Genomic DNA, 22,828 nt, shown 5'->3' on the forward strand with positions numbered 1-22,828 from the left:
ATTTTTTTTACAAAGCCTAAGAGTTAAATTCAATAAGCACATGCTAGGTTAATAGTAATACATTTATTTTCCGGAGTTTCTTTTGAAGCAAAATCTCTTTTGAAAAAAATATGAAGAAATGGTCTCTCTCTGATTGTAAACGAGCAATTCTAATTTCCGATTCTACTCACCATTTGAGTGGCATGTGTTTTTAAGTCAGAGCTAACTAGAGAAGGAGACCATGGTCTTGTTGCGCTCGAATGAACGCTCACAAGGACCGTGTGGGCCGAAGCCCACGGGCCCGGTCCTGCGGTGGGTGTGCAGGTGGCTGGGGTGCAGGCGAGCCATCTGGGCCCCCTGAACACGCCTCGCCAGGTGATGTGGGACCCGCACAGTGCCTTGTGGCTGGGTGCTGAGGTAGTACGTGTGGCATCTGGAGCCCCTTCTCCTGGCTCGGAGAGGAGCCCCAAGGACCTCCAGGCAGGTGTGGAAGGCGGCCGAGCTGTGCCCCAGGGAGGCTGTTCTAGTCTCCAACGGCTTGGGGAGCCTCAGCTCTGCAGCTGGCCATACCTCAGAGGGAGGCTCTGGCCCTGAGCTCTAACCCGAGAGGAGCAGGGTGGCAAGGACTCTGGGAAGCTCCCCGGGGCCTAGGGGACAGGTCTGGCTCTCTTGCAGCCAGCCAGGGCCAGCTGGCTGTGGAAAGTGCTAGTCACAAAGCTTGGGTCAGGAGCTCCCAGAAGAATGCCTTTTCAATAAATATTTTTAGGCTAATAGTCTGGGGAACAAGAGGAGGATTTTTTTCTTGCCCCCCCCCCCATTCTTTTTGGGATACATACTTTATAAGTAGTTAAAACCCTCGGCTGGGACAGGTATGGGATGAGGAGCAGAGGGCAGGGTGGGAAGGCCAAGCAGAGTGTGTCAATAAGATGACCCTTGAAAACAAGACCAAAATAACTTCTTCCACAATGACTGAAGTCCCTGAACTGGTACAGAGAGACATGCCAACTGAGGAGGAGCCTGTTTCCTGGTCTTTGGGCAGCCACGGTGGGATGTGGGGAGGAAAGCCAACACCGGTTCAAATGGAGCTTATTAGTAAGTGAAGACAACTCAAGAACTCAAGAAATGTAGAGAAAAGCACAAGAGATGGGAGAGCACAGACGACTCCCTCCCAAGGACTCAAGTGCATGCCCCAGCTGACGCCTGTTTCCTCTATTTTGGGGCAGATCTTTGCCAAAGCCAGTGGGGCCAGAAGAGACACGCAGAGTGAGGCGCAACCTCCCATCCCTCCAGGACTAAGACTGCCTTAGGCTTTCAGAGAAGAGGGTAAGTAAAGCCACCAGTGGAATCTGATCCCTTGGAAACTCTTCTCAAAGGAAGACAAGAATCCATCAAGCTAGAAGGGGCCTGAGGTGGTAGGCCAGCCCATCTGGCCCAGCACCCTGCTCAAAAGAATGCAGTTTTTACTTATTAGCTTTCTTAAATCTGCAGAGGTACTGACAGATTTCAAGCAAAAAGGAGATAAAAAGCAATAATCGCTGTACTAGTTGACAATATGGTTTTAGGCAAATCTCTAGAACTGTGCCTATTTCTGAAAGTTCAGCTGAAGAAGGCCATGGCTATTGGCCAGAGGCCACAGTAAGGAGGCTGTGGATAGGTGGTAGGCAGGAAGGGAAGAGAGAGAGAACAGATTGAAAGGGACAAGGACTCTTCTCCTTAAAAATCAATGTGCAAGTACAAGCCCTCCCACCCCCATGTTTTACTCAACTGTTCATCTGCAAGGAGCTTTGGAGATCGTGACCAGTATCTTACAACAAAGCAAGAACCCTCTCACTGACACGATCATGCTGCAAGAACTCTCCTAGGGGCATGTCCAGAGATAAATGCTCAGAACCAGGGAGGGCACCCATTTTACCATGAGGCCACTCTGTCTCCACATTCACTGTCGGCCTGAGCCATGCACATCTGCTATGTTCTAAAGACATCCCCACAGACCAGAGCCTCAGGCCTCCAGAGCCCCCACCACCTACCTTGGGCTTGCTCAGGTCTCTCCAATGGCGGCACCCGGAACTGGGTCCTGGGGCCCATCCAAGGGCAGCCCGTGGACAGAGTAGCAGAAGAGATTTCCTTTTCTGGCTACCAGTCCCCCACACAAACACTCTTCTTTTTTTGTTATTTTTAATTAATTTTTATTTTTTAAAGTATGCTCTACCCACAACATGGGGCTTGAACTCACGACCCTGAGATCAAGTCACATGCTCTACCGACTGAGCCAGCCAGGCGCCTGCCTCTATTCTTATTTTTAAACAGCTGGCTTATGTTCAAATCATCAATGATTCCTGCCCCACCCATTTTCTTTCTTTTTCATTTAGGAACTATCTTTTCTGAACCTAGATATAAGACTCTCTATTTAGCCATTTATTAGACTGTTACAGCGCTGCAGACCCTAATACCCAACACTTCATCCTTCTCAGCAATTTTCTCAGCCTTCTTTTTTATATGTTACTAAGAAAAGCGTTACAAACCTCCAGCCATTCTGGGCAGCACTGTCAGGCACGGCTGTTCCATACATTTCTCAGCCTTGTCGGCTCTGTTTCAACTGCCTTTTCTTATTCACAGAGAGATCGAGAATGATTTTATAGAATGCCTTCCATGTTGCTACATCTGCCAGTCCCAGGGTGTGAACTGGAGAGGAAGTGACCGTAGGAAAGGGTTAAGGGGCTCACTTTCTGTATCACTTTCTTAAGTAATCCTACTTTATTTGAAGGTGCAAAAGCTCTACATACACACATACACAAAAATGTATTTGTAACACAAATTTTGTTTGCTTAAGTTTCACATAGCATCCAAGTTAAGAGAGAATAGGTATACTGATCTCAAATAGAGATGTAAAATATACCCAGTTTATTTGACCAGTATAGCCCACTACTTGTGACATATTAGGGTAAAAAGAAAGATTCAACTTTGATAAAGAGTTTTAAGTATTATTAGAGGACTTCATTAGGCGAATTCTGATTTGAGGGTTATTTAAAACAACTCTAAATATTCTAAGTACATATTATGGGATGTTTCAGTTCTACAGAATCATCCTGAATTCAAATATTAGAGCAGCAGGAGAGCAATGGCATGGGTCCAGAAAGTAAATCATTTTATCAACACAAATATCCATTTACTTATAGATCCTGTGGCAGCAGACATTGGAATGGGGAGGTGCCAAGGCCAGGACATACCACGAGGGCAGTGCTGCCCCCTGACCAGTGACCCGAGGCTGTGGTGAGTGGCCATAGTGGCCATGGTTACAGCTCAAGCATGGTGGTGCTAGGTTCTCACCTTTAAAACGTATCTGATCTTCAGAGCAGCCCAAAGAGGTAAACACCCCCATTAACCTACATCTGTAGGTAAGGAACTGGGCTTCAGGGTTAAAGGGTCCCGAAGGGTCCCCAACAGCCTGCAGTGCTAGTCTTCATCTCACCTGCACCTGGCACCATGGCCTGTGTGTGCCTGAAGCCACTAGGTTTGCTTGGGAAAAAGTACATCAAGTGTTTATACATGTTTTCCTCAAAATAACCGAAAAAGTTGAGGCTCTAAGGCAGAAAGTCTCGGTTCTCTTGGAAACCACTCAGGAAAAGGTCTCACACCTGCTGCCAGACCCACATGGTGCTGACGTACTGTCATGTGGGGAGAAACTCTGCCCTCTGCTCTAGAAACTACAAGCTGAACAGCGAGATTGTATTAGAGCATAGTGACTGACCGTTTCATTGTTAGGTTTTATCTGGTCCGTAAGTTATTCCAGGTTGGCTAGGTTTTTAGGAATGGGCATAACTCTTCTGGGCACTAGCGATGCTGGGTAATTCCGGTGAGAAACCACCCCAGAGGGGAAGGAGTGACTGCAGGGCATCGGGGGGCCTTGCGGCCGCCCCGCCCAACTTACTAACTGGGGAAGCTGACAGATGCGGGTGCGGACAGAGCCCACGTATGCCACGTGGACAAGGCACATTTGACTGATGTCCAATACAAATCCAATTACTCATGAGTTTAAGTATAATGCAATTCTGTGCTGTTTGGTCAACCTCAATCAACTCTGTACTTCCTTTCACAACCCCAGCATGTCAGATCAGAACGAAGAGACGACGAATCTACTAATGAGCCTCTGTTTTCATCAAAATTAAAGATTCCTGGGAAACAAATTCATGAAAATACACTTCATAGCTCCTTAAACTGCTCACAGTAGCACCTTGCAGACCATGAAACACAGTAGCCCCAAGCATCTGAGCTCCATATTCTGGGTCAGATTCCACAGACACCTCCTATCTGACCATAGCAGGATGGGGAGTGAGCCCTCTGTCTTACACAGCAGTGCAGTTTAAATATACTACTTTCCTACGTTATGAAAACATAGTCTCTTAAAGACTCTTTAAAGTTCAAGTTGAGTTTCAAGTAATCATTTTGCAGCAGCTCTAGGAGAATGATTGTTCCTCCTGATTAAAAGTGCCTATTTAAAAAAAAAAAAAAAAGGTAGTAAAATGGAAAACATGCCTTAGAGAATTGTATTCCTCAAGGCCACCCGCTGCTTGCTTCCAGGCTTTTGTTAAAGGACAGAATGTGTTGAATTCTCCTAAATTGGCAGGGGATCAAGCACAACACTACATAATGAGGTAGCTGAGAACAGAGTTTTTCCTATAAACACAAAGAACAAGGGAATAAGTGCATGTAATTCTCATCCAATTAAACAGGAAACATGATAAAGTGAGCTACATATAGTCGTATTTATACCAAGTTCACAGGTTTAACTGGAAAAAATTCAATCCAAGGTTCTAACATATGTCTTATTTCTAATTGATGAGTAGGAACAATAAAAATAAGGCATTTAAAAACCTATGATTTTTGTGGAAACACCAAAAATAAAGGTCTAATAAATATAATCTGCTGACCAGAAAGAAAGTTGAACCTGCATCTACTTGGGATCTGAATTATCTTAAGTGGCCACGTATTTATACAAGTCACATGGAAGGCCTGATCTTTCTCCTCGTTACCTTAATGCAGTGTATACCTAGGCTGTGTGCACTGCCTTCCTCCCTCCGGCTCATCACTTCTCTAACGCAGATCACAGTGACTGAGGAATTTATGGCAGCTAGGTTGGACCACAAGGACGCCAATATTAAAAATTATAATTAGCCCAAATTTCGGCTGAGCAGCAATTTTAAAGTATTAGTTTTTATCTCAAAAAAAGAAAAGAGAAGGCGACAGGTATTTCCCTCTAGGTAATTAGGCAATGTCATTTTATCTATCAGGTATATGACGTGGTGAGGAAGAGGAGAAGCTTAAAGACCCAATCACTTAGAGAACTTCAGTATCAGAACCAAACGTGAGCAAGCCTTCCTCAAAGGTATGCCCTTAGACGAAAGAACAGAGTCATAACTGAGCTCCTCAGATATCACATAAACACAATGACTGTCATGAGACAAAGCTGAGATAGACTTAAGATTAAAAATAGAATCACTTCCAAAAAATAGAAAAGTTTAAAAAGTTTTACCAGTTGGTGTGCAAAAAAGGAAAAGTCTACCTTTCAATACTATTGACTTTACCTCCAAGAGGCAGCAAAACCTCAACCTGATTTCATATTCTCTGGTTATGGGCAAGTGGGTCATCCCTCACCTTTATACCATACATTTCTGTAATTCCTGAACTGACTAAACAGAGTACTTCAGGGGTTGTAAGAAGGTTACCAAAATACTTTCTCCAACATTCTAAGACACAATCTCTTCTCCCTTACTGATCAGATGTGGTAAGAAAAGCAGTATAAAATAAAGCTCCAGATTTTTATTTTTATTTATTTATTTTTTTTTAAGCTCCAGATTTTTAAAAGTTAGAACTGCTTCTCCATAAAATACACTTGGTACTTCTGTTCTCATGACCTTAATAAATTCTTAAATTTCCTATGGCTAACGGAAAGAAAACCAAAGATCTTTCAGCTTACATCTGTGTAACTTATAAAAGGACATATTTGGAGGCTTATGTTATGCCACAAATGATTATTTTATGACTAAAAATACTTGTATGCCTAGAAAATTAAGTGGTAGTCTCAAAGGCTGAATGGTGAAATGATAATAGAAAGACCCGGATTCTGCTTCTGGTTTCTACTCATGTGAGAGGTGGGAAATGAAGCCGTATCTACTGGGCCTCAGAGACTGCTCTCTGTCCAATGAGGGGGGCAGTGGAGGGCTCTGCACCCATTGCAGGAACATGAGGATCAAAGCAGTTTATTATGGGAAAGGCTTGGAGCCATATATAAAAAACAATAAATAAAACCCAACATTAAATGCGATAAATGGCATTAGATGTGCTGAGTATAGCCCCCCCCCCCCCCCCCAAATCCTACAGAACATTTGGAGACCACCAAATTCTGAGTCCATATGTCAGGCACTTTTTGCATTTTTTTAATTCTGTATTAGTTTCTCACTCTATAATATGAAGCCAGTCTGTGTACAAAGTTTCTCATCTAAAATCCAGCAAAATAAATCGCTCATGAGAGAACTTCTCAATCCTGTGAAGAACACTGCTTTGATTACAAGGGTACTATGCACTGGCCAACCATTTACTGACTACCTGCTGTGTGCCAAGCACTGGGATTAGCAGATGGCCAAGACAGGGTTGCTGCCCACAAGGAGTTTATGATCTAGAGGGATGGCAGCATGACAGCTCCCCAGAAATCCAAATAGAATTCTTAGTGGGTGCTCTAGAAGCATTTGCTGATTAAATCCAGGGCAGCTTTTTCACACTAATTGGAGTCTCCACTCTCCCTGGTTCCCCCCAAGGCTCACACACGTGAGGGGCAGCCACAGAAAGAGAGCAGTCTCATCCTACCCTTCCACCAGGTGCTTTTTAAGGGGGTTCCAGTGCCTTTTAAATTCATGCAAAGGGCCACCTCATTCTTTCCCCAGATAATCAAATGTCTTCATCTGACCACAGGAGACTCCTCTGGAATTAAGAAGACCAACAAGAAGGTAACACTGCAGTGTTTTTTTTTAGTACTCCTTTGAAAACTTTTTGGTTTGGTACACTGAAGTCAGAATGCACCAAATGGAACCCCAATGGACCAAGGCAGCTAAAGAATTTCTCTAAAAACCTAGCTTACTACCATGAATAAGAAGGTGCCATAGCAAAGACAGCCCTATCTTTACCAGGTCAATATAAGGATGTGTTTCCTGTATATTGCCTGAGGATACCCCCCCCCCATAAATTATAAAAATGGCACCTTCAAAGCATTATTGAAGTGGTAGTGCAATATAACAAGACACTTCAGTACAAAGAATATCATCACTCATATATTCTCTCTGGATTGTTGCAGTTTGAGCAAAGCCTACTGTTAGCTATCAATTCCTCACAGCAATGAAATAAAGAACTAATGAAATAAACAATGAACTTAAAAATTTCTTAGGCCAAATCTTTATAGTCTACCAACTGTACTAGTTGGTAAACACTGTTTTTAATCCCAGTAAAGAAATGCAAACATCAAGTAAAACTTACTACAAACCACAACGCTATGGATATTTACACCTGATTTGAGCTTAACACAGTAGTATAAACTGAAGGGCCACGGGCTCAAGAATTTATCTGAAGCACCAGGAGACAGTAATATATGTAGTTTGGAACTACAATTTAAAAAGTAAACATATATAAACAAACTTACCAAGACACATAACACACACATTCTCTCCCTCTCACAGGATATACACACTATCACACGCTCACAAAAAAAACCACTTCATTTTAAATTAAACACTTACCTCTTCGAAAAATCTATATTTGGATGCATTAAACAAACAAACAAACAAGCCTACTGTAGACTGTAGCCTAGGAGAGATCCTTTAAATATTCATTGACTCTAACCTGAGACAACTTTCCTTCTGTTGGCAGGTTAATGAAAATACATTGCACTTCCCCCAAAATTATTTTATTTAAAATTTTAAGATCTGTCCTCAACTGCCAATTCCAACCTACACCCGGTAAAAGTGCCTATGATAAAGAAGTATTAAAAATTTATCAAGAAAAGAGGTTTCAAGGCGTAAGTGGAATGTTAAAGCGAACCTGCATGAAATGAGTTAAAATTTATTTCACAATACTGAAGTAAATATCATTTACAAAAAAAGTCATGATTAATTTTGGAACATAATAAAATTAAATATATTCCTATACTTCAACATAATGTATATATATTTTTTCATATATATTTCACATATATATGAAAATAACAGTTTGGCACTTAGCAGCTTCTGTTGGTTATAGCATCCCATATTATGTGGCAAATTTATTGTAAAAAACATTACTTAAATTTTTGCAGCTACCGTGTCAATGAACAGAATAAAAAACTAAAAATGAACTGTTTTTATAAAATGAATTGACCAAGTCATGCAGGCACTGTAAATATTGCAATAGCGACCCATTCACTCCTCAACAATGAATTGTCTCCTTGGAGAGGCCTGGCGTAGACTGGAAAGTTTTAAACTTCAGAGATTAAACAGAGAGAGTTGCTGACTGTCATGGCTTTCATAGGACATCAGTCACTGCTTTCATGTACCTCAGCTGCAACTTCTGAAGGCCAAGGTTCTGTTCCACACAGGATAGGTTATCCAAGAAAGTTAACTTTTCCAGCAATTTGCTTCTCCTAGAAAATGAGTATCTAATTGAAAAAAAGAAGTTTCCTTTCTTTGCAGTGGCCATATGGCTTGCTTTGATGAAAAGATACCCCAGGCATTGCTGGGACAGTGTGCAGACTACAGCTGACTGGTACACAATACAAAGAAAAAAGGTCTTTACTTTATACATCGAATTCGACTGTGATACATGAATGTGTGGCAAATCTGGCCTACTGCCTCTGATCTAGAAGATAAACACTGCATGCCTTCTTTTACCAGTACTTTCTGCCACACATAACAGTTTTTAGAACCCCCACAGGCAAGGCTTCTTCCAGCAACGTTTATAGCATTGTACTGACTCCTAACAGGTATTAAGAAAAAAAGCTGCAGATGGGGTTTACCCTTCTTTTCTGTTCATGGGTGGGGAAATATAAGCGATGTTTCATATGCATGTTTTTAACAATATACAAGCATTCCATCTAGGAAGTTTCCAGAAGAAACTCCTATTCTCAAATTTATAACCAAATGATACATTTATACATTTATTAATCATTAAGACAAAATACTGCTTCTTCTAGACATTTACCAAGAGGGGGGAAAAAGCTGTAGAAAACAATCAGAAATGAAGAGTTTGGTATTAAATTGATTAGAAATCTGATATTGCATAAAATTCAAATTATGACATCATCAAGCACTTTGAAGTCCCCGACTGCACACTAAGGTGGCATAATTTGAATGGAAAACAAAGTATCTTATAAGGTAAGTGCTACTAATGACAGACTTTTTCCCTCAGTGGGAAGTGGGGTAGTGTGGGGTGACACAGGAGAGCTGTAGAAGAGCAGAGGCGGAGGAAGAGATGAATTTGCTCTACTATGAACAGAATGAAATTAAGTTGAGGTAGTTTATTCTACCAGCCAAACGTTACTTATAATGTAATTTGTCTAAAACTCTTGCTAGTGAACGGCATTGAGAAAATTCTGTTATAAAGACTAGATTCTTAACACAGGTATGCGTTCTAAGACAAGTTTTCAATCTCAAACAGGAGTAAACAAGACTTTGTGTGCTTTCGGACAGATTGAAGGTTTTGATCCCTATATATTTCGTCTGGACAGTTTTTGTAGTCATGGTAGATCTTTATTATTTGTCTGACTTAGGTCTTTCTTCTAGAAAATCTCCTATTCTGCTTAATAACCTCGTGTTTATAAAATGGTTCTAATTATTTGCAAGGAAGAATGGCACTGCATGAGATCCTTCACAACTCCAAGAGAACTACCCCAGAAACTATGGCAAGACCCACCTGAATCAACACAGAAGTTAGCAACTTCCCTTCAGTTCACAAGAGGGCTGCAACCTGACTCATTAATTTATTGAACCTTTAGATGACTAAGATAGAATGTCATAAAAGAGAAATTTTATCTTAGTTTCAATTCATGATAATATAATTTAAAAAAGATTCTTAGGACACAGTACTAGTAGTAAATGGAGACTAACCGGCATACAGTCCAATCTAACATTTTAGGCACAAACCTTAATTTGTCGGGCAGGGTTAGGCGTGATATTTCCTTCCAGGTGCAGTAGAAAAGCAATCTTGGTATGTTTGGATATGTTGATTTGCATATATGGATTTTTGTTTGTTTACCAAAGCCAGGTACTAGAACACAGCAGTCACTCAGATAGGAGTTCCCTTCAGGAAAAATGCACCCTAGTATTTTAACTTCACTATTTTACATGATACCGATTCCCACTTCCCTTCTCCTTTTGACATTTACTAGCCTGTTTGTCTGCAGACACATCTAACTGGAGGAACGGATTCCTCCAAGTTAGCTTTTCCAACAGTTACAGGTTCTCCCAAACGAGAGTGGAAGCTCAGGCTTCTAAGCATTATAGTAAAACCACCAGAGTTACCATACAAAGCCCGGCACACAGAGCAAGTTTCGGCTGCCACCTCTGTTCCCCTCGCAGAAAGCCGTGTTATGGTGCGCTTGGTCAGGAGCTCTGCTTCTGCTCTGTTTTCTCCTCAAGGTGAATGAACACGGATACGGAATAAGCCTTGCTGAAGCTGTAGGCGGAAAAGCTTGCAATTTGCAATGCGTAAGGCTGCACAACCCGTGCGGCGAAGGTCAGATGGAAGGAGTGGTTTGGTGTGATGCCAGGTTCCTGTGCTTCTTTTAAACTCACGCACATAGTCGTAATTGGTACCTAGACCATGAGAAGCGGCAAAGGTGATGCAAGGCGCCTTGGAGTCACCAGGAAACAGATCCAGCAAAATCACCACAACGTCCTTACCTGTATCAAGATCTCCAATAACATAAATACTGGCTCCTATGGGTACAGCTCCATAAACGAAAGAGGAACTGGCAGGGATGCATAAGTTCTGGTCGTTAAGATAGATCCACCTGAAAATGAACAGATGGGCAAATCCAAGGAAGTCAAGAGGATGACCACAATATCCAGGGAGACCATCAAACTTGGGGAGCCAACAAACAGCACTAGGAACTGCACCAGTTCAGCTCGACCTGCATCCCCATTGCCGGGTAACTGCTGAGTTCTCTCCCGTCACTATGGATACTAGTTTTGCCTGTTCTAGAATGTCACATATATTAAAACGTAAAGAGCATGCACTTTTCAATCAGCTTCTTTTGCTCAGCACAATTCATCTACACTGTTGTGTGCATTAATAATTCGTTTCTTTTTAAGTGTTATTCCATTATATGGATAGACCAGAACTGGTTTATGTGTTGACCTGCTCATGTTCATTTGGGTGATTGTCAGTGTGTGGCTGTTGTGAATAACGCGGTTTTGGACACTGGAGTGCAAATCTTCTTTGTGTGGATGATGTCATGGAATTGACTGGTTTTGTGGCTTAAGGTACATTCTATGCGATAAGAAAATGCCGCACTGTTTTCCAAAGCATTGTGCCATTCTGCATTCTAATTTGCAATGTCTGGGAATTCCAACTGCTTGGCATTACCAAGCCTGCTCTCAATACTGCTGGTTTTTCTGACTGTAGCCGTGTTAGTGGTGTGGGCTTCCCCAAGAAGGGTGCTGGCTATCTCCATGTGTGCTCACTGGCCGTTTTATCTATCTTCTTTTGTGAAATGTCTGCTCCAAGAGTTGCTCATTTTTAAAATTGGGTTTTCTGTCTTCCTACTGAATTTTAAGATTCTTTTGTGTTGTGGGATACAAGTCCTTTGTTAGATACATATATCATGAATATTTCCCCCAGCTTGTAGATTATCTTTTTGTTTTCTTAATTGAGCCTTCTGAAGAATGGTTTTTAATTTTGACAAATTCCTATTTGTTTATTTATTTAAATAGTTCATGCTTTCTGTGCCCTTCTTGGAAATCCCTGCCTATTCCAAGGTTGCAAAGGTCTTCCTCCTATGCTTTTTTCTGGAGATTTCACAGTTTCAGCTTTCACATTCAGGTCTTATCATACATCTCAAGTTGAATTTTGGGTATGGTATGAGGTAGAAGTTCACTTTTCTTCCATACAGATATCTAGTTGCTCTAGCATCATTTGCTGAAAGGACGTTTCTTTCTCCCACTAAATTGCCTTGGCATTTCTGTTGAGAATCAATTTAATAACCACAAAAAGGATCCAGGGCTCCACAAAGAGTAGCTGATTCCCCAGATGAGACAGAAAATACAAGATGAGTCTGGAGCATCTTGTGCTGCCAGACAGGAAGGGCTTAAGAAGGGTAGGGTGTGTCCAAAGGACATGGAGCTAATAGGGAGGTTCCCAGTGGCCAAAGCTGGAACAGCTGAGCAACAAAATGAATAATGATAGTATTGGATTTATAACTTATAAAATAAAAAAAAATATCTGTGAGTTCATACAGATACAAATAAGTAACTGAATATGTTAAAAAAAATAGGGAGGAGGGAACGGTCTTCTTTACTGAGTTCCAGTTAACAAATGTAGACAGAATGAGGGAAATAGATCAACATTAGGAAACCACCACAGTTGTAACTACTGCTGGTGTAACTACTCCACTGATAGGTGCTTAATTAGTGGTGAAAGTTTGAGAAGAAATGGTGTATTTGCACATTCTCATTTATCTCTTCCAATGTATTTGTAAATTAAAAGGGAAATATAGCAAATTTACAGTGGAGAAACCCAACAGACACTACCTTAACCAGGTAATCAAGGTTACTGTCACCAGTAATAAGACATGGAGATAGCATGTCCTCCTTGATGGAGTGTATCACCTCTGTGGTGCTCCTGCCAAAGATGCCTATCCTCAGCTCAATCACGAGAAATTATCAGACAAATCCAAATTAAGAGATATCCTATAAAAACACGGACCAACTATCTTTAAGAATATCCTGGTCATGAAAGGCAGGGAAAGACCAAAGAACCATCACAGGTTAAAAAAGACTAAAGAAACACAACTCAGTGTGTTGTCAGTTCCCACATGGCATCCTAGAGCAAAGGGAAAAGAGAGATTAGTGGATAAGCTGGTGAAATTCGAATAAAGATTAGCGTTTACTTAATAATACCGTGCCAACATAAATATCTTGATTGTGATATCTGTACTATGGTTATGTAAGATGTTAACACGAAGAGAAGCTGGGTGAATGTCTTACTGGGGATTCTATTTTTGCAATTTTTCTTTAAGTGTAAAATTATTCCAAAATAGAAGTGATTTTTGTTTAAAAAACCACCACCACAACAACCGTGGATTCCACTATATAATAACATTCACTTAAGGTAATTGGAACAAATAATTTCCTTTCAATAGCTAATGACATAGCTGGGGTAAAGCAGCTCTAAGTCAGACCCTGGGAACATATCTAAACCCTAAGAACTACAAATGTCCAGGCTGACATGCATTATTGGAGCATATGACATACGGACGTTATTCCTGTTCTCTCTGTGCTATGAAGTGTCCAAGAAGCCAGCAGCTCAGACCTAGTACATCTGGATGTCAAATATAAATGTGAAACTGTTCCACTAAGAACAGTGCTTTTATTTCAAAGAACTCTTCCCAGATTGTTATAAAGCAGCAGCTTCCATATTTTGAATTCTAAGAAACAGGGAAGCAAAATTATCTGTCCAAGATCACATAACAACTCAGAAGCAAGCTAACGTAAAGCTGCTATATTCGAAAAACCTTCATTCAACACTTGATTCATCTTATACCCCCATCTTGTTGACTGGTATCCAGCAGTTTGCTGGAACTGGGACTACAGCTTGGCTCCTGGTTTCAAAATGTCTCTAGGAAACAGGGGAAGGGAAAAATTCAAGAGCTCTCACTGAAAAGTAAAAATAGGGACATGAACAGGCCTTTGAAAGAAAATGTTTGAAAATATCAAACTACAATAACTGGCTTATTCACATTTTATGTCTTCAGGGCTAAGCATCGCTATCTAAACCTTGACATTTAAATTCTTCCCAGGTTCTGAATCAAACGAATCCAATGACTGTCCCCCAGGCCTTGTCTGTGGCTGAACCTTATACCCAGGCCCAAACTCAGGGGAGAGGCACAACACTCTTCTGGGCAAACTCATGATGGGGCCATGTGTATGCTCACAAGAGTAACTGGTACTTCTAAATGAGCATCAATGACTAGACTGTTTACTGAAAAGCATATCAGAATACAACAATATTTTGGCATAATTTTGTAGAGTTGAGAATCTCACATTATTCCTCCCAGGAATAATTAAACAGAGCTCAAGAAACCAGTCTATGTAGATGATCTACCAAATTTGGTCCAAAGCAGATCAATGACTCAGAGTTCCTGAGTTTCAGAAAAATAATCCTAGCTGATCTATTTCCTATAATGCTGAGGGTTCAAATGAAGTGAAACTAACATAAAAACTTAACTGCATCATGTACTTAGCCGCTGCTTTTAAAGCAGGTATAAAAGGTATATGGCTTTGCCTTCTTTCTCTGCCATCTATCACCTCGCTGACCTTAGACAATTTAGCTGTCATCTATAAAGTGGGGACACCAAACACCACCACTAACATCCAGTGACCTGTGGGGATGACATGACATGGCCAGTGCAAAATACTTCACATACTGTCTAGCACCAAGTGGGCATCTGTAAGTAGCAGTCATGCTTGTAACGGATGAAAGCAATAGTATCCCTTAGTTCCAATGTTTCCAAACATGGGCTTATTAGGACCTGAGGCTATAAGACGGGTCCTCTGGTAACTTAGAATTAGCAATGTCCATTGTGCAGGAGATTTTTAGAATATAGCCTGGTTTGTAGCAGCGAGCTTTGGCAAGAGCAGAGCAGGAGGGAAAGACAGGCAAGGAGAGATGGGGGTAGGGATAGCAATCAACTGGAGAGGAGAAGGAAGGACAGAGGTTTCTGCTTCTGGCCGGGGAGAAAGCAACTCTCCGCAGGCTGACTGTCCTGCAAGGAGCAGCTACAAACTCTGGACAAGATACAAAAGACAACTGCCTGGGGGCTCTGAAGACTGAGAAAAAGCAGGCAGGTTTGAGATAAAAAGTGAAAGTTGAAGAAGCAACGCACACGAAGGGAATTTCTGCATCTTCGGTAGCTTCGACCAAAGGCAGGGTGACACTGGCAGCTCCAGGTGGCTGAAACCCCTGGAGAAAAATCCTGCCGTCTTTGTGGTCACTGGAATCAGGGCAGAGTGTCTTGAGGCAACCAGAATCTCCTGAGTGAATACAAGTCTCAGAAAGAGGAGAGCCAGAGAAGGATGCCTAATTTTATACATATGCACTTGTCTCAAGTCTTCGATCCCAGAGTCATGAGTGCTTGTAACTGAGGCTGGCTTATAGAACTGAAGAGAGGTTGGAACCGCCATGTGCAGCAGTGTGACAGCCTGCCAGGAGCCTAAGCAGGTGCGAGGGAGGCCTGTTGAAACTCTCCATGTAATGCTCTGAAGTGCCAGAAGAGATGTCAGGGCCTCAGCAATGTGCCATTCACGATGTTTGGGATGCAACCCGTAATTACTCAACAAAAGAAAAGCCAGAAAAATGAGAACCCGTTCTCAAGAGAATAAACCATAAACATATGCCAACTCCAAGATGACCAAATGCTGGGATTATCTATCAGGTGGCAACTTGAATGTGGCTACCAGAACTGCATTCAAAAGAGAAAGGGAAACGTGTTTATGATGAAAAGATGGGAGATTTCAGTAAAGAAATGAAAAAATCTAAAATTCTACCTGAAGAAGCTGGTAAAGGAAGAATAGAATAAACCCAAAGAAAGTAAGAGGAAGGAAATAATATGGACAAGAGCAGATGCCAATGGAAGGCAGAACAAAGTGGAAAAACAGCCTTGAAAAGATAAACGCAGTGGTAGGCTTTGCGAATAGAGGGCACCGGAGGGACTGCAAGGCCAGGCAGCAAGAAGGGTTTCTTTCCTGGGGTTGGTATGCCTTTGTCCTTCCTCCCATCAGCTGCTGCCTGCAAGTGTGCAGGAGACTCAGAGGTGCGGGTCCTCAGCAAGGCTCTCTGCCACCCAACACACAGCGTCCTGCATGCACTGGCCACACCACACCCTTGCAGGGTGGGGGGATGTCTCTTCACAATTTGCTCCTTCTTAGGAGATTTCCCTCAGCCCTAAAGATAGTAGTAGCTGCGTTTTCTACAGTAGCAATTTTTGCGTTCATCAGAGCTCTCTTTCATCAGTTAGCAGTTAACCACCTCTTACTAGTTTATAATTATGTGAATTAAATTTTCCCTGTTCAGGGTACTGATGTGGTTTCTGTCTCTTGACTGGACTGTGGCTGAAACAGATTTGTCAGGAGAGTGTTCAGCTCCTCATCTCTTACAAAGGCATCTGTAGTACCTGCTACTTCCTAACCATCGATCCAAACACCATAATGTCAATGGGGAGATCAATATGATGCTTTAAAGGAACACGAAGGTGATCAAAATGTTCCTGGACTAACATATAGTAGACAGTAGAACCAACATAGGCCTGAGGCCAGACAGTGCCGGGGTACTGCTGGCCCTGCAGGGCAAACTGCTTCTGGTGATCCCTGCAAATTGGTGCCAAGACAAAGCATTAGCTGGGTTAATAGCTGCCTACTCTTGCATTTTCAAGTTTTTGATGGTGGCACTAATTGCTCTAACTTCCTCAAGGATGTGGAACTGTTTCTGGTTTTCTGTCACAGTAGGAAAGGAAAGTCATAGTGATTTCCATGCTATCCTTCCTACTGTAATGGGCCCCAAGCCTTGGGTCAGAGAACCACCACAAGATTCTACCGGTTGTCAAGTGTGTCTGCTCAATTATACCTTCAGGGATCAAAAGATGAAACTGACAGGCCTTGACTTCAACAGTCACCATGACTGTCTTATAGAAGCAAATGGTGGGAATCCAGACTGAGCAGATGCATGGAGGCAGTCAAACACAGGATGGGTTAAAAGGTGAGCTGGAGTGCAGGACAATGGGAAGGAAGAGACTGGAAAAGACTGAACATTTCTCTTAACCTCAGACAACAGAGGACTCCAGCAGGAGGCTACATACTATTATCTTTGTTTGGTAAGCAATGGGGGAATACCCAGAGTTTCCAGGATGAGAATGAAATGACCAAAGTCAGATTAATTAAACACAAACAGGCCAAATGCACAGGAAGACAGGTTATAAGGCTAATGCCATTGCACACATGAGAAAGTGAACACAGTAGGGCAGGAGCAGAGAAATGAAGGTGGGTGATGTGGAAAATATTCCAGAGTCTAAAAAAGAAGACAAGACTTGGCAGCTGATAAGACATGTAGCATGCGAGAGAATCAACAATGAGCTTTTTTTGAGTATGAATAACTAGGAGGATGGTGGTATCAGTGAAAGAGCAGAGACACCGGGAACAGAGACTGCCTGTCATTCTGGGTATATTAAGTTGTTACTATGACATGATGTAACTTATGGCAATTTCTTTGCTTTCCTTCAAACCATTTTGTTTTTAGTCAGAAACACAGAAAATAAGATATGGCATTTTTCCAGGAAAGTTTTAACCTAAAAATAGGGAACAAAGACAGGAAAGACAAGAGATTACTTAAAAACAATAAATGGTCTCCAATCTAATACAGATTGCTCATCTGGCAACAGTTTCAACAGTACGCAAATATAACATACTTGGAAACATCTGCTCTTTTAAGAAATAAACTACTGCTGTATGTTATTTTCTTCCTATAGATATTTACAGGAAAGCCTGTATTTTTAATGCAATGTAGTGTGGTGGCTGAAGAGATGGACCCTGGGGCCAGAGTTCAAACTCCTTGCTACCTTTGTGTCTCTTGGCACATTACTTAACCTGTGTTTTGGTTTAAAGTAGGAATAAAAAGAGGACATAGGGACTCAGTTGTTTTGAAGACTGAATGAGTTACAAATAAGTTAATATGTGGCACTTAGTGTTATGTCTGCATCATATAAACAAGAATCCTATATGTTATACTGACAAAAGAAATTTAGCTTTCTTCATTCTATTACCTAAAAACTAACATTGGTGGGCACTTGGCTAGCTCAGTTGGTAAAACACATGACTCTTGATCTCAGGGTTGTGGGTTCCAGTCCCCACACTGGGCCTACAACTTACTTTAATAACTAATACTGGATCCAAAAAAAGAAACTAATGATCCATGAATTTATTTGGAAGTGCTTTTAAGTAGCAAGGAAGGAGCCATACTCTTATGTCTAATACTTATGAACTGAAAGCAAGTAATAAGCTTATATTTAAAGCTTATCGACTATTAATTTGGAACAACCTGACAGAAATATAAAAGTTCTAGCAATTTATTGCACGTCAGGGGCAGACTGAGAAACTCTGCAGCCAGATTTTAAGCCCTATATACAAATGGGGACAGGGTAGGGTGAGGCATACCTAAGTGGCCTTGATTACTCCAGCAAACAAGGGGCAGCCTCTAGTTCACACTGCCCAAACAGTAGCTCAGTCATTGTGAAGAAAGCACAAGTCAGTATTTTATGGGAAACCAAACACACTAACCACTGCTTATATTTTTAATTTTTTAAAAAGATTTTATTTATTTATTTGAGAGAGAGAGCGAGAGAGAGCGTGCTAAGCAAAAGCAGGGGGAGTGGCAGGCAGAGGGAGGGAGAAGCAGACTCCCCACTGAGCAGGGAGCCTGCCAGTGGGGCTTGATCCCTGGATCTGGGATTACCACCCAGCTGAAATAACCACTGCTTATAAACGACGCTGAGCAGTCTTGAGATTCGCTTGGGGAGGAGTTAACATACCACTTTATACCTTGGACAGTTAGCATCCACAGTAAGGTATCAAGAGAGATGTAGAAAAGTCCAAAATTCTGTCCCCTCCCCACTATAGCAGACATTCTCTAAATTGCTCTCATACTTTGTCTAGTAAGTTTTCCTAAGAGGGTCTACCCCTGTAATTCATGGGGGATGGGCTAGAGAGGCTATACAAATATCCTCAATTTAAAATACATTAAAAGTTAGATAACATTTACATATATTTCTAAAGTAACTGTTCATGGTTTGCCCTAATGGAAAACATGAAATTAAACATTGCCTTCTAGCACCCCCTACTGGTGACAGGGTTGAAATACTGTAACAAGATGAATTTTTACATGACCATTTCCCGGTAGGGTTTAAATAGTCCAGTTCAGTGGTTACCACAATAAATCCTGTGGGAGGAGAGAAGGGAAGGAGGTTGGTGGGAGGGTGGCTACTCTACAGGACCAGTACGGCAACCAGTCAGACGTTTTAAGACTCTGTGACCCCACACTTCACCCACTGAATCAACTTTCTGTCGAGCGTTTAACACAGGCCAGGGACGATTCTGGAGATAAGGATCTGTGGACAGCTGAGCTGAACCTTGCCCTTAAGAATCTTATGGTTAACGATTGCAATGCAAGAGACATGAACTGAATGTTAGGGGATCACAGATGGAGGAGCCTAAACTGGACTAGGAGATGTTAGAAGGCTTTCTCTAGGCAATGGTGATTAAGCATAGTTTTGGAAGAGGCTGTATTAACTGGATAAATATTGGAAGGGAAACTTTAGACAAAAGGAGTAATACAAAGACATAGAGCTAAGGTCATCATAACATGTTTTGGGGAAAAATGATGCTCAGTGTAACTCAAGTGAAGCATCTGTGTTGAACAGTAGCAGAAAGAATAGAGAAAGGCCCTATCACAGAAGGCCTTATATACCAGGTTAAGGAGTTAGCTTTCTCCTTCTTAAAAGCCAGATGGAGCCAACAACGATTTCAAACAACCAAGGCTCAAGATTTGATATACATGTAAGAAACACTTTCTTATGGTTTTAAGCTACAAATACTTCTCAAGTCTCTGATTAAACCTCTAGTAGGCATTAGGTATAATGTCCTAAATAGGATAATTCAGTCAAGTAACTTGAAAACAAAACTAATCTAAGACACGACTTTGAAAGCAGAAAGGAAAAGTTGCACAAGTTACGTGAAACTGCTCATACTTACCTTTTAAACTCGTCATGATAGAATTCCGACTTGCACGTGACCATCTCACTCCCCTGGATGTCCTCACGACTTCTGACTCCCCCAAACACGTACAGTTCCATGGCCACTCCACAGGCCACAGCTCCAAATCTGAAAGGCCACACGGAGCATATTAGCTGCTGGACTTATAACTCACAGCCTGATTCCCAAACTCCTCTTACGCTGGTTTTGACTCTGCGACATTCAGGGTTTCATGAATATGTGGGTCTGCCTTTTTAGGAGATGGACTATTCATTTACTTTTATAGAAACCAAATACCAAGTGAAGTGAAAAGTTTATTTGAATGAAAGAGGGCACCTACAAAGTCCACATCCACATTCTTGTACCTTCTCTCCTTTAGCGGACAGATAGCAGTCCACTGCTGGGTCCTTGGGTCATAACATTCCACAGATTCGAAGAGCTTTCCATATGATCCTCCACCCATGGCATAGATTTTCTTTTTCATAGCTGCATAGCAGCCAATCTGGAAGAAGAAAGTAAGAAGCAGTGAGGCAACACTTAATTATTCATATTAGACAAATACTAACTCTAGTCTGAAAAGCACCGTAGAGTGTCTGGGAAAGGATTCGATTTCTAATAGTAAATCTATGGTGCTTTCCAATATTACAAACACAAGATTTTAAAAACAAGAAGAGGAGGTAATACATGTACTGTTCGTTAACTCCATCTGACACAAGTGCATTCAGTGACATATGTAAATGTCCCTATTTTTTTTTTATGTCCCTAATTTTTAAGGACTTCTCTAGTCTCTCCATTCTTCCACCACTATTTGCAGATTCCAATATTTAGATTCTGTTGAGCATCATGTCACTCAATTCCTGCATCAACTGAGTTGAGCAGAGAGAGCAGGAACACAGTAGCCGAAGTGTAAATCCCCACAGGACTGGACGAAGTTTCCTTGTGAAGAAGAGCCCCTCCCTCCCACACCAAAGAATGAGAGTAAGACAGATCACGCTCTAAACAGCTAACAGGAGCCATGTCTTCACTCTACTCCTGGTGCAATGGCCGTGTTTACCTGTAGACTGTTTTCTCCTCACGCCTGCATGATGATTAAGAAAATAGGTTTGGAAGACCTGGCTGCTTCCCAAGTGAGGGTGTTCACAAAGCATTTGTCAAGCACAGGCGTGTGGCAGAGAACTTACCATCAGGATAAGCTCTCACACACACTCCATCTCCTATCATGGTGTACAGCTGATGATAATGAAGGCAAGCCACTGACAGGGACAGAAGTCATGAGTTCTTTTAACACTATCGATCATACTAAAAGGCTAATGTGGGAAAGGAAGAAACGCTAATTTCAAAGCCCAATTTGTAATTACAAGATATGGTTCTCACCTTTCTAACCATGGTCAAATCAGGTTGCTTTGTCCAGGTTTTGGAATAAATGTCATAACACTCCATGGAAATTAGCTCCTTTTCACCATCCTCTCCTCCTAAAATGTACAGCATGCCATCTATCTCCACAATTCCAAAATTATGTCGTGGCTGAAAAGACATCAAAGATCTCTGTATACAAAAGGCCAACTCCCAGACTAAAAGCAGATATCCATGCATTTAATAACAATGACAGGTATTCCAGAGTTCCAGCAAAGAGGTGCCATGCTCAAAACCATCTCTCTCTGGTATCTGTGATTGCCCTAGCGGCTCACCCTTCTGCCATAAGAGACAGAACCCAACCCAGGTGTGATTTGGAACAAGGGAATCACCTACACGATAAATTCACTGGTGGAATTATGATTTTCTACTCACAACAGCTCAGAACAATAGGAACAACTATTACCTTCTGGTTCAATAAAACTATCTGCGTTTAGCAGTGGGCTATAGTTCAGTATTTCGAAGCTAGTGTGTGAAAGGAGGAACCACAGCTCAGGCACTGCCTGAGGCTGGGAGAGGCATGGGGAGGTGGGCCAGGCTCCTGCTACAGCCATCTAGAATGACGGAAGCCTGAGGGGTCATTTGTTAATGAATATTTGCTTAGAGTCCTTCCCCTTGGTGCCCAGAGCTATTTTCGTGCTGACAGCAGAGTCCTCAGCAGACAGACAAAATCCCCCACCATCAAGGAGTTTACGTGAACAATTAAAAAATACCCAGTATGTGAAAGGTGCCATGTGACGTTAAGAGAAAGAAAGTGGGCAGAGATGGGAGAGCACTGAGGGGCGGGAGGGAAAGCCTACCTGGGAAGTGCCCCATGCACACACACCAACAGAAGGAGGGAGGGAGCCACGATGGTGTCTGGCAAAGGTCCCAAAGCAAGAGTGTGTGTAGGTTTGAGGAACCATAGGAGGCCTGATGGAGCAAAGGCAGGCACAGAGAGGAGAGCTAAGGCAGTGGGTACAAGCATGGTGGGCAGGGGCCTGTGGCAGGGCCTACACTTCTCTCCTTACATGAACACAGACACAAAACAAAAGTGCAAAAGGAAAGACACGCTACCAAACTAATGAAAAAGAACGTCTTACCTCATTCATTGGTGGCAATGCCGTCCATGTATTTGCATCCGGGTCATATTTTTCTCCTGAGCTCAGGGTCTGCTTATTTTCATCTTGGCCCCCAAATACAAACAAGAATCCCTCTGCAAAAATAGAACAAGACACAGGAAAGATGAAACTTTCTTCAATTTCCATCTCCTGAATATAAATGCCACAGCTGTAGGGACAGTTATGTGGAGGCAACTACTCTAATTATAAGAGTGGATTTGAGGTCTTCATCACAATTCATCTGATCCTCGGTGAGAGAGGCTAATTCACGTTTGTGAGTCACTCTGGCCATTTTACATCACT

General features: G+C 41.9%; 1 protein-coding gene across 3 annotated transcripts in view; it reads right to left on the reverse strand.

Moving 5' to 3' along the window:
* Positions 1-8,071: 8,071 nt before the first annotated feature.
* The window catches only part of GAN (gigaxonin), a 53,144-nt gene continuing 38,387 nt past the window's right edge, over positions 8,072-22,828 (reverse strand). For all 3 annotated transcript variants that reach the window (XM_025988585.2, XM_072731465.1, XM_072731466.1), the window contains 6 exons: positions 22,508-22,620; positions 21,387-21,536; positions 20,378-20,514; positions 20,013-20,141; positions 10,899-11,008; positions 8,072-10,811 (listed from right to left, as the gene is read on the reverse strand). In XM_025988585.2, the coding sequence (XP_025844370.1) occupies positions 10,630-10,811; positions 10,899-11,008; positions 20,013-20,141; positions 20,378-20,514; positions 21,387-21,536; positions 22,508-22,620 (821 nt within the window). In that variant the 3' untranslated portion in view covers positions 8,072-10,629. The remainder of the gene's footprint in view (positions 10,812-10,898; positions 11,009-20,012; positions 20,142-20,377; positions 20,515-21,386; positions 21,537-22,507; positions 22,621-22,828) is intronic.

Source organism: Vulpes vulpes, chromosome 12 (assembly GCF_048418805.1).
Source record: "Vulpes vulpes isolate BD-2025 chromosome 12, VulVul3, whole genome shotgun sequence".
NCBI lineage: Eukaryota > Metazoa > Chordata > Mammalia > Carnivora > Canidae > Vulpes > Vulpes vulpes.